This window comes from Gymnoscopelus braueri (assembly GCF_963280865.1).
Source record: "Gymnoscopelus braueri genome assembly, chromosome: 15".
Lineage (NCBI taxonomy): Eukaryota > Metazoa > Chordata > Actinopteri > Myctophiformes > Myctophidae > Gymnoscopelus > Gymnoscopelus braueri.
This window is the reverse complement of record NC_137620.1, coordinates 29,692,754-29,705,980: the sequence shown is the minus strand read 5'-3', so window position 1 is coordinate 29,705,980 and position 13,227 is coordinate 29,692,754. Positions and strand designations below refer to the sequence as shown.

At 40.1% G+C, this 13,227-nt stretch overlaps 1 protein-coding gene across 1 annotated transcript; it reads left to right on the top strand.

The window, feature by feature from the left end:
* The first annotated feature begins 5,372 nt into the window (after positions 1-5,372).
* On the top strand, positions 5,373-13,075 carry LOC308101294 (cellular tumor antigen p53-like). The gene is made up of 10 exons (XM_080450717.1): positions 5,373-5,505; positions 6,497-6,731; positions 6,988-7,197; positions 8,710-8,884; positions 9,449-9,561; positions 10,716-10,825; positions 11,001-11,125; positions 11,208-11,293; positions 11,484-11,557; positions 12,325-13,075. The coding sequence occupies exons 2-10, from the start codon at positions 6,549-6,551 to the stop codon at positions 12,410-12,412; spliced, it is 1,164 nt and encodes a 387-aa protein (XP_080306843.1). The 5' UTR covers positions 5,373-5,505; positions 6,497-6,548; the 3' UTR covers positions 12,413-13,075.
* Positions 13,076-13,227: the final 152 nt, after the last annotated feature.

The window sequence follows — 13,227 nt, the reverse complement described above, 5'->3', positions numbered from 1 at the left end:
TTGGTCAGGCAAGTTTGCATCTGATAATAAAAAAATGCTGTGGAAAAAACTGCGCTACGTGTCTTGATAAAACATTTCACTCCCGCCCCTCACAGACACACCCACTTCTAACACCACTCTCTCTGGACTTCCCCCCCCCCTCCTTTTCTCCTTCCACCTGTGCCCTCACATACTCATGGTCCGGGGCACGAGTTGACGAGCAGAACCAACCCGACACCCCCAGGCAGAGCGAGTGACACAGGCAAGTCATGTGCATGACTCAAACCCAATGGCGAGAAGCCATGTACACTATTAGAACAGTGGCTTAAGCCCAAATGATACTTTGTCATACGACAGAGTTGCACACCGAAAATAGCCGATCTACAAGCTCACAACGCGTCGCAGATGTGAGTCATGCGATGCGGTGTGAGCTTGTAGATTGGCTATCTTTGGTGCGCAACACCGATGTACAGTAGAGCTTAAATTAGGTATTAGGTTCCCCACAACAGAGTAGTTCAGGCCCACAAGAATGCCACCAAGGTTCAACTGTGTCCTACACAAAGTATGCCTGTAGTGTATATAAAAGGTCAAATGTAATAATAGATGCTCATTCACAGGTAAATATTATAGATACAACAGTTCAAATGTCACCTGTGTTGTCTGAAAACTTGAAAATGCCAACAAACAATTATAACAGTGTGTGTTCGTGTTATCAGAAGCAAAAATCATTCCACCCTACGCACGACACACCATGTGACTGCCCTCTAGTAGAACTCACCCAGGTGACTAAATCAGGCGATGTAAATACCTCCTTGTAGTATGTGTGTGTGTGTGTGTGTGTGTGTGTGTGTGTGTGTGTGTGTGTGTGTGTGTGTGTGTGTGTGTGTGTGTGTGTGTGTGTGTGTGTGTGTGTGTGTGTGTGTGTGTGCATGTAATGTGATGGTGAGTGGTCGGTGGTGGTGGGCCAACTGGTTTAAAATCCTGTTACAGTCAGATATGTTGCCGGACAGCAGTCAGGTGATGCTGGCTCATCTCTGAGCCATCTCAGCCTTCATGGAAATGTATTATGTAACAACTCAAATCTTCCATGAGTAGACCTCTGCAACATGCATTCACATACGGTATTACACATGTGACCTTGTATAACTGTTGGATGGGGTCCAACACAGATAGTCTTGCAGCCTCATCTAACCCCGTTCCCACTTTTATCTCCATCTCATAAGGAAAATAACTACTGCGGAAAGTGTCTTAATGAAGTACTATAATAATTAGACGTATACCGTGGGGGAAATTCGGTTTTCAGCCTCACCCAGCAGCAATCAGCTGCCAAAGTGGTCAGACTTTGAACTTGGGACCTTCTGTTTCCCAGGCGACCTGACCTCTCTACGCATTCAGCTATGGCCACCCACCATCTACAACAGGAAATACAGTGCTATGTCACGGGCTGTCCAGCCTACCGGAACTTCCTGTAGCCCTGTACTTCCGGTTAGACACAACACAGTTCTTGTCCAGCCTAAGCCTCATCCATGATGCCTATTCCGTCATGTCTGACAGGTTGGAAAAACGATCATCAGTACATAATAGTCTTTCATAACTCTATATACATCTGAATCAAACAAGCTGGTTGACAAATTATCCTGCCCCCATGCTTTGCTTATGACTGACTTCACTTTACTATTACCATTCATTGTATCTTGTGCAGCACTGATGGGATCAGGTTCATGGTGAACCCGTTGGCACTCTCTGCACATTGCCTCAAAGGTCAAACAGCTAACCTTACTGTAAAGCAGCACAGATAGCCGCTATGCTTTCAGTGGCCAAGACCCAGAAAGTATTCTCTTTGGATTTGACTGACATTGTCAGTCTACAAGGTGCCGGTATCATGGAGGAACAAGTGCAGTATGTGCATAACTGGAATAAACATTTTTCAGTCATTTACTTTCCATTTTCCATAATAATAGATGTTTCTTCCATAATAATAATAATAATAATAATAATAATGATAATGATAATGATAATGATAATGATAATAATAATAGTGATAATGATAAAAACAAAAGTTACCTAGTACAACCTTCTCCAATTATATTATACATGTCAGACAAGAACTTCTATAATTCTTCTAATTCTATTATTGAAGAAAGAGTATGAAGAAACCTTTTTAGTTCATGTACAAAGTTGAGGCAGTACTTACCCCAAATATTTCCTACTTTTCTGGTTTGATTAGACTAGAATAAGCTTCTGAATTACAGAGCCTTTGATTTGTCATTTGCTTTATACAATTCATGTCTTATATTAAATTGTTTATGAACATTTGATTTTAGTCAAATGTAGTGTGGAGTTGTGTGACCATCAGCAGTTCTATAGCCCCTGCAAGGTGCTGCTTCAGCACACTTGGTTTAGATTCTAAAACTATTTTATGTTGACTGATTGGATAAAAAATGGAATACAAAAATATGGAGGTCAGTGGTTGAACTTAAAGATGAAGGGGAAGATATTTTTGTTCATCTACTGGACCCAGTCCTACTGAATCCATATAAGCTTCTAAATATATTTATTTTTAAAGATATTTTGGGGCTTTTCTGCCTTTTATTGATGGTACACAGTGGAGATAGACAGGAAACATGGAGAAAGAGACGGGGAGTGACACGTGGCAGAGGTTGTCGGGATCGGGATTCTATGTGAGGGATCTGCAAGAGCTCCTAGCCCATCCTACAAAGCTGCCTCCTATACCCAACACTGAGATACAGGGTATTGCTACCGACTGGCCGAGGACATTTCAATGGCTATTGCAAGACAAGTGTATCAGGTCCTATATCTTTCAGAAATACCTTTTTTATGCCAAACTATTTTGGAGGGAAATTAATAGCACAATAAGTGTAGGCTATGCACAGTACAAGGTTGATCAGTTGGTTCCTGACGTGTTGTGATGTGGTCAGTGGTCACCCATGATTCAATGATTGTTATAGACTTGCATAGATTAGATTAGATTAGATGTCCTTTATTATCCACATAGTCCATGAGCCAGAGCCCCAAAATTGAGCAATGATTATCGAAAGAGTGGGCAAAACCAAACCTATATTAAATTGTTCATAGGGTCAATACGAGTAAATAAATATATGATAACCTTTCCACAGGAGCAGCTTTTTCATGGTTATCACACATTTTGTTATTTTCCCCATACGTACATGACTGGTGAAAAAATGTCAAAATTTAAAAAAGAGTTATCACAATGAAACTTCCTGAGTTGATTACTTACATGAAGACAATGATTTATCGTATTACAAGTTTTCTGAAATTGTATATTTAAATATGCAAATTAGGCATTAGAAAATATGCCCAAATTTGCATAACTTTCCAGAATCAACATTGGAACATTGGACAAAGCCAGAGTCAACATACTTATTTCATTTTGTTAAGATGTTGGAGTCAAAGGTTTTTAACGAGGGAATATTCAATATCTGGCTCGATTTTGGGGCTCTGGCTCATGGACTAAATGCCTAATTTGCATATTTAAATATACAATTTCAGAAAACTTGTAATACGATAAATCATTGTCTTCATGTAAGTAATCAACTCAGGAAGTTTCATTATGATAACTCTTTTTTAAATTTTGACATTTTTTCACCTGTCATGTACGTATGGGGAAAATAACAAAATGTGTGATAACCATGAAAAAGCTGCTCCTGTGGAGAGGTTATCATATATTTATTTACTCGTTTTGACCCTATGAACAATTTAATATAGGTATGGTTTTGCCCACTCTTTCGATAATGAAATCTTGTCTGGCTCATGGACTAACAAGGGAACATCGTTTTTCTAATTAAATTAATTTGATAATAACATGGCCCCTATTTTATTAATTTCATTTTCTTTACAGTGGCTTCCATCTTACAGGAACTTTGTAACCTAGGTGTGATATCATATCATATCATATCATATCATATTACTTACAAAAGTATACTGTGGAATGAATTGGCCTAACGTTAGGCACGGCCCCTAGCCTAGGGGGCCGGGGCCCTAGGATAGCCTATATATTATGCACCACATAAAATGTCACCTGCACAATGTGTATAATCTACTGTGAACCATTTACCATGGTGGTGATAACCCACATATTTTAGGCTTATATACATTTTTAAACCCAGCAAAGATATCATTCATGTCTGGCACTGATAGGAGATCTGTAGCCTATACAAAATAATTGTCTAGCATTAACATTAACTTACATTAATGAACCTTGATGGTAACAATTCAGTCAGACACATTTCTTTCTCTTTTTTTTTTTTTTTTTTTTTTTTTACATTTTCTGCTGCCATCTTTCAAAACCATGTGGACTGTCTTCTTCCTCTCTTCGACCAATAGTCTCAGTTTGCATTCAATTACCCATGAACTTACTACCATCTCGATCTCAGAAAAGAACTCCCATCCATCAAGGTTTTACAACAAAATATATATGAAATCCAAATGTAGGGTTATAGACTAGCCTTGGATCAAGACTATCATAGATGTATTTGATCGATTCTGACATTTGCAAATCTATCATAGTCTAGACTCTTATTAATTTCCCCCCCAGTTGTCACTGGACATCTTCCCATAAAGTCCGTATTTCTCCGAACATGTACAAATGCAAAATATAAAGTGCTTACCTGGTAGTCACGGATGTTAACTCATCGTTCGGAATCTTTGTGCAATATATTAATCCCTATTTTTTTCAATAAAGAAGTGTTTTAATCCCGTCTGTGCCTGAACGCCATTTTATTTCATCGTTTACTTACGGTTTACATTGAGTGTAATACCTGCTTTCACCTGATGCGCCCCATCACTACCACCCACCCATTGAGGAATACAGGGAAGAGGAAACTTCCACTACCGCAGTACCAACAGTGGGGTAGCCTCGGAAACCCATGCTTTTTTTTTTGTTACAAAAGAAACAGTGGGGTAAAGCCCAAGTCTATCGTAGATACGAAAGTAAAAGTCAGACTCAATCAAATACATCTATGATAGTCTTGATCCCAGCCAGGGAAGGCTTCAAATGGCTAAAAGGCTTTGGAAAACGAAACAGCCCTATTAAAACAAGAAAACAAGAAAGCTGCATCTGTTTGTGCTTGTTGTCTTGTATGTATAAAATAAAGAAAATACAAATAAAAAGTTTCAGTGAATTATGTAGTATCTACTGTTTGTTGCAAATAAAAAGCTTGGAGCATTCAGTTGCGAGCCCCCGCTTTGTTTTCATTATTTCAATTCACACTCTACCATTTTTTTGTTTTTTTAAAATCACATGACAGCTTTGCGTCAATCAAACATCTCGCGCGGCGTTTCCAATTGGAGGAGCCTTTCCTGGTAACGTCACACACGCCCCTCCCCATTGAAGGATTTTTTTTACCGGACGGAACGGAAATCAAATCCAGCGACAACGTGCTCGTTCAGCAGCTGAACACAATAATATTTTGACTTTTCTCTCCCAAGCCCCCTGCCAAATACCATTGCATCATCCGCGATTCACTACGTTTACCGGGACACGAGGTACACGCTTCATTTGTTTACTCTGTCGTTCGTTCGAACTATGATAACGCAACACCTTATTTCGTCCTATGAAAAAAGTTTTGTATCGGCGAGGGCTGAATTCCACAACGTAGAGCTAACGTAGCTAATTAGCTAGCAGCATCGCGCGCTAACTCGAGCTAGATGGCTGTGATTTTCATGTGTGTGTGTGTGTGTTCACTTTTATCAACGCAAACATGATTATCAATACACTGGAATAATCATGCCGTGATTGGTTGGACTTGGTGTTTCAACGTCGCATATTTATATTATTTCATTCAATTGTTATTAACATGGCCGAGTTCAATAGAAAATGGACGGGTGTGTGGCCTGGTGAATGTTCACAGGTTGTTTTGTTTCTTCATCACCCCCACATATTTGTGGTTTTGAAGAAGCAGGTTGATACAAGATCATGAGGGTTTGGTAGATGAACTGCTGCATGACTCGTAACTTTAATGGCCACTTGTGAAACCAAATAGTAACTGTACAAGACTAGAATTGGGGCCTGATTACTTTGACATAATAGACAATGGGCTACTTCCTACTTCTGATCCAGTTTATGAGCTTAAAAACTGTCACAATCAAGACAATATAAATAAATCATTTTCTGAAGGTTTTCTACTATTACATTGCTAATACAGAATACAAACAAAAATAAGAGTTAGGAAACGTAAAAGTTATAGTACTGAGGTATACCTATGTTGTCAATTATACAGAAGCTCACCTCTTGTGAAAGAAACAGTTCCATTTAAGTTGGTCTTTTCTAGATGCTGGATTATGTTGCATTTCCCCCTGACCATGTTGCTGTTTCTGCACCCCTTTGCTTCCCTGGGAGGTTGACTTTCTCCCTATTTTGTGGGTGACATGCACTCCTGTAGGCAGTAGATTGTGTATGTAACAGCCAGGTATGGTTACTGTCGCATCATGCCAGTATAAGTTACACTAACCAGTGGTTCTGCTTATTTTCCAATAGAGACCCCACTTCAACGCTGCATCTCACTGGGCTGCTCTTCACCCAGTGAGCGATGGAGAAGATGGAAGAACCTCCCTTTGAAGGTTTTTCTTTGAGTCAACTCAGTCAAGATCAAGAGTTCAACATGAGCCAGGACACTTTTAAGGCCATGTGGGATTCTATTGAGCAGCTGCTTCCTAATCCTAATGTGGAAGCTATTCCTAACATGGGGCAACAATCTGTCATGGATGTACAGGTAAATTATAACTTCTGTTGATGACAATAAATACCATCATAATTCATTGTTGAGTACGCTTTTGGATAAATCTGGCAGGAAAACAACTTGGATTATAGCTGTACTGCTTTAAGGTTAATTTATACTTTAACAAAAAAAACTGGAGAAAAAAACATGTTTTTGTGTCGGTTTCTATTTCTCTAGTCAAGCTGTTGTTGTTTAACTGAACATGAATTTATCAGATGTGGCCTCTCAGTCTCTCTGCCTTCCCTCACAGCTCGTGATGGTCCCCAGTCTGACAGTCCCCAGTCTCAGTGATGCTTTTGACGAAAACTTGTTCAACGAAATACCCCCCCAAGGGGGGTCCTCAATGGACAATCTGACCCCCCCAGCCTCCACCGTACCGACGACAACCGACTACCCAGGGGAATACGGATTCCAGCTCCGTTTCCATAAGTCAGGCACTGCCAAGTCGGTTACCTCCACTGTGAGTAGAGTAACCTCAGTCAGCCACACGGGGTCATTGTTGAACACCACTACCTCTCTAACTTTTCCTTCCTGTCTCTCCACTATACTATCCAAATGAAACGGAAATGTCCTGCAAATTATCTTAAAGGAGCACGTAACCCATTTTCAACCTTATCTTCATATAATTGGTCCTTGCTAATGCTCAGCATAAGATGGCACACATTTATTGTGGCCTAATACATTTTAAAAGGCCATTCTAAAACACAGAGCAGTTTTGAACACACTGCGGGCTGGCAAATCCTTTAGGGAGACAAAGGTTCGCTCACTCACTCCGCCATTCAGTGACCGCCGTACTGTAAATCTGATACTCTGGGTTTGGAAGAGTTGCTTTAGTTTCCATTAATCAGTTTAAAACAAATAATTTCACAACTCGGACATTACAGAAATGTTTCTTTAATTTATCTCACATTTATTTAATATACCTTTTTAAAAATAGTTTGAGTCTTTATATCAAATAAATTCCACTAGATGACCACAAAGATCTGTGTAACGCATGGTAAAAGGCTTTTCAGATTTTTTTTTGGGGTTAAGGCATTTATTTGATAAAACGTAAAATCATCTTACCTTGGCGACGCATTAAAAAAAGTTACTTTTTTCGTGCCTCCCGTGGCATTCGAGTGGAATCTTATTCATTGTGACGATTCGCTAAGGTCTAGATGTCTCGCTTTGTTTGAACAGCCAATAGCATGGAGATTTCCATGGTGACTCACCGATCAGTGCGCTGCAATTGGTCAGCTAAGTTACAAGTTAGAGGGCTGTGCTGTGGGTCGCCCACCCCCCTGCCCCTCGGTTCACTGCTGTGGCTTTGCCGCCTGGTTGCAACCCCCTGCTCTGACATGACAGGGCATGTTCCTTTCCTTTCTTCCTCCAGCACAGAAAGGGTTAAAAATGGACGAAAGCGAGGTATGGATCGATGTTTTTGACTTTGAGTAAGTGTACTGAAAAATTACTATCTTTTCCCCCCATTCTCTGCATATATAAAAGTTAAAATGATTCATTGATGTTTTTATTGACAAAAATATATTTGTATATATCTGACAAAAAAGCTCAAACTTATTTCCATTGTGGCCAAATGTGTATGTAAACGGAGATGCAATGAGTTTGTGGGGGAGCAGAGACATACAGGAAAATATAATCAATGCTAAAATAAATGCATACATTTTCAATGTGCTAGACAATAAAGAACAACATGGGCACTATAAAAGTTACCCATTACAATGCACACAACTAATTGATGGCTAGGTTCATCTGCTATTCCGCCAGCTCTTGATGGAGGACTTGAAGTTCACAATGGAACTAATCCGCTTAAGTTGGGTATCATTTATGTTATTGAAATAAACCGATTTGATTCAATGACGGATTAATCGGGCCTGTACATATTACCAGATTATATTAGGTCTTCGAAAGTAGTTAACAAAGATGAGCAGATATAAATTCTTCCCTTTTTGTTGCTTTCTGTTTTGTGTTTTAGTACTCTGCCCAGCTGAATAAGCTGTACTGCCAGCTGGCTAAGACGTGCCCAATAGAGGTGTTGGTGACACAGGAACCACCCCAAGGTGCCATTCTCAGGGCCACTGCCGTCTATAAGAAGACGGAGCACGTTGCAGATGTGGTTCGCCGCTGTCCACACCACCAGAGCGCAGACGGTGAGAAAATAAATTGAGTGACAGTGAAATAACAAAGAAGTGTAATTAAGTGAGTTCACAATGCACCCAGCTCCAGTTAGGTCAAAGTTCAACATGGGGTGTTTGGTATCTCAGGGCACAAAATTGTCCTCATATAATATGAAATAACTGAATGTTATTATTAGCCTTGCCATGGAAACGGAAACCGACCACCAAATGTTTTTTTTTAAATCACAGGCCTATGGTGTTTTACACTTTTCAGTGCCTAACATATCTTGAGTTTCTAAAGAAGATGGCAATGTGGGAAGGAATGATCTCGTAATTGCAGATGGTATACAAATTAGACTTGAACTAAAAGTGTATGTAATAGTGGTGCATTATCGCTTGGTTTCTGTTTGTCAAACAAAACCAACTTGATGGGGTTTTGTTTGGCAACAAAAATCCCATTAAACGCTTGAGTTTTGAGTTTGTCAACGGCACGCCGTAGTATTGTTGGTGAAGATCAGTTCTTCCCCGTTGTGTTTTGGACTACAAATTTAGCTTAACTTCCAGTGTCTCCCTACCTCCCTCCTTTTCCTTGCCTAGATGTGGAGTACCGGAGCCACTTGATCCGGGTGGAGGGGAGTCAGAGGGCCAGCTACTCGGAGGACCACCATACCAAGAGGCACAGTGTGACCATCCCCTACGAGCCCCCACAGGTACGATCTCCTCGCTCCTACCCACCTGGAAGGGCCTGTCGGGGGGGCCTCTTCCTGGACAACTGCAGCATGGTTGAATTGTGCTAGTATTTAACCCATTAAGAGCTGAGGCCGATTTTTAAAAAAATCTTCGAAATCTTAACAGTTTTCTGAAAAACGTACGTTGCTATATCAGTGGTTCTCAAACTTTTTCATGTCAAGGACCCCCAAAATTATATGTATTTGGCCGCCGACCCCCATCTAAAAATATTTTGTTAAATACCCAGAAGCTAAGATTTGAGTTAAAATATATATATATATTCAAAGATTTGCCAAAGAAATCTAAAATAACACGGATGCTTGTCTTAATGGGTTAATGTACCAGGTAGGTCATTTATGTGGTAGTACAGGCCTCTTGGTTGAAAGGTTTCTTAGCCAAAAAGCCTCTTCTTTAAGTAATGATGTAGAATTTATTACTGAGGTGCACTTAGAAGGTACCGATTTAATCATATTATAAATGGGGGGGATTTCAGGGTCAATGATTATTGGTCATGCAAATAGATTACCCACTTTCAATATGCTTACCACTCATTTATTCAACAAAAGATAATGAATTCAACAACGTAACATAACCATAGACTGTAATAAAAAAAAATGGACGCAGGGAACCGCCACGTAACCCATTGGTTTCCACAGACCCGTTTTGAAGCACCTTTTCCAGTGAATTCAAATCTGCCATCTTTGGAACTTCTGGCGCTGAAAATAAACTGGAAACGACTGCTATTGGCTGCTACCATAGCGAGGGCGGGTCTTCAGTTGGTAGAGCCAATAGAAGTCCTAGAAGCATACCCTACTTTATCATTAATTTTAAAATTAATGTCACCTGTTTTTATTCTAGTATTTCTCTCCCAACCTCAGAGCTCCCCCACTCTACATTTGCAACCACAGTGGATGCACCTGGCAAAAATAGTAAAATCTCACATGGACAAATATGCAGTGAAATTTTGTGCTCTTGGTCACAGATGAAAGTGATGACAAAACGGATAAAGTATTTATTTAGCGATCTGCAGGGAAAGCTCATTATGTACAAAACGCTGTTGCATTCTCCCATGATTTTTCATGGGAGTTTATGCAGGCTTAGATCTAGCGAGTTGACTTTGTGGTCGTGGTTTCAGCTGGGCTCCGAGATCACCACTGTCCTGTTGAACTTCATGTGCAACAGTTCCTGCATGGGAGGGATGAACCGCCGGCCCATCCTGACCATCCTCACCCTCGAGACACCTGAGTAAGCCTTTTATTTCGTTCTTCTGTCTGCCTGCCGTGTGAGGACTTGCTCTTTTTGACAGCATTCGCACTGCAACCATTTTGCTTTTTGGTTTTGTCATTTAAAACTCAACATCTGATCGAAATCTTGATGAACCTTGTAGTCACTCATAGGCTTTATCTGTATTCCATCCTAGGTTTCAGGTTTTGGGGCGCAGGTGTTTTGAGGTGCGTGTTTGTGCCTGTCCAGGCAGAGACCGCAAGACCGAGGAAGAGAATGCCAACAAGGCCGAGAACGGCACGAAGCAGACCAAAAAAAGAAGTAAGTCTGAAGTCATTGCAATATTTCTCGAATTACTTTATCCCCATGTCCTCCCTAACCTGATTCACTCTCTCACTCTCAGAGAGCGTGTCTGCACCCCAACCAGCACCAAAGATGATGAAACCGGCTTCCAGTACTGATGAAGAGGACGAGATGTTTACTATACATGTGAGTGATGTATACATAAGGGGGCGGGTCAATGTGGCAAACATAATTGCCATGAGGAGTTTTGCCATATGCCATTGTTTTCACCCGTGGCACTCAGACAAACTGACCCAGCTAGAATATCTGTTGTGCGCTCCGAATTTCCAAACTGGAACGCTCTGAATTTGATCTCACCCTGTGATCTCTCCCTCAGGTACGTGGGCGCAAGCGTTACGAAAAGTTGAAAGAAATCAACGAAGCATATGAAGCATTAGACAGATCGAAAGGGTAAGCTGGCACAAACACTACCACTTAAGTACATACACACCAATAACCCGGATTACTAACTATACCAAATCAGTATATTTCAAACATTCATTTATTTAAATGTAAGCAACATGAAATGTTGAAATCCAAAATTAAAGCCATTCATGGGAAAATGGTCAATGTTTTTGTATGATATACTATACGGCTGAAGCAGTGATACAATGACTTGTATTGAATGTAGTGCAGTCCTATTTAAAGCTGTGCATTTCTGTGATTGATTAGTCTCACATAACTAGACTTTCAGAGATCTCCACCTACTGATAAGTGGTGGGGCTAGATAGAGTTGGGTGGTAACAATTCTGAGAAGAAAATTGGTCTTGCAACACCAATTTGAAGGACAGAGGATGGGCTTTCCTAATCAGGGTGGGGGCATTCAGTCGGTGTGGTAAAGGTGTGTCCTTAAAAAAAGCTTTGTCGCCTTTGCCGGCCGTCTAAGCCCATACAATGAATTTAGATGTATCCAGACAATTGGTAGACAGAGAAAGACATCCAATCGTCTGGCTATGTGATTGCTCAGTAAACCACATTCAAATGCATTGTACTTGTAACATTATGATCAGTGTACTGCAACTGATTGGAGTGGCATACATAATTTTATCTGGCCTTTTTATGAGAGACAGGGAAAGGAATAACCTGTAGTTGCCATTGCTTTGCTAATTATTCTATCACAAGGTTCATTTTCCTTATGTCATGCCTTGTAAAACATACTTTCATTTGTCTTCCTTCAGTAAAACAAAGAAAGTGAAACAAGAAGCACCGATGCCAGCCAGTGGAAAGCGCCTTCTGGTCAAAAGTGATAAAAGTGACACTGACTGATTTTGCTTTAAACCTTTTTTTTTTTTTTTTTGAAAAAACAACAAAAAACATCACTTTGTCTGACTTTATGTAAGTAGAAGAGAAACAATGGAGCTATCCCTTTTAACTTGGGTCTTGGGGTGTTTAATTACTGCCAGCTTTGTGTTCTACATTGCATTTACCCTTTTGGACCCAGTTCTCAATCATGCTTAGTTAGTTCAGATGGGATGGGGGCATGCCAGTAGTTGACCAGATACTGTTTGCCATGTCCAAGCTTGAAGTGTGTCTGGATTACTGTGTCTTGTTCTCCCCCCTCCCTGGTTCCTATCTCTGTAGTGTGCTGTCCAGACTAAGCCTTGGGCCTCATCAAATTGGTCTGTTCCGCTGCAGTGCTTGAAGTATAGGACAAATTACTGTAGGAAGACCACTTCTTTTTTTTATACTGCCACATTCTGATAAAGGTATTTAAGCATACAGTTTCTCTATAGAATTGTTTTGTGCATATATTGTTTTGTATAAGAAGTTTATCTTTTCTGAGTTACATTTTTATTTTTGTCATGTTTCTTTTGTATTTGTATTTTTTTACTTGTGAAAGGAGGTGCTATTTAGGTTTGTTGAATGTGTCTTCCAAGCCAAAATAAATGTTTCATGCAGAATAAACTGTAAACTTGTTTCCCTGATTAATCAGTCATACAATATCCTTTCTTTTATACGTCTGGATCTGCACAGTATAGTGGCTACAATGACTCAATGCAAAAGTGTATTTATGTGCAGAAAACGATAAAACAAACTAAAACAAGACAGGAAAACAATGAAAAATGAAAAGTATGCAAATA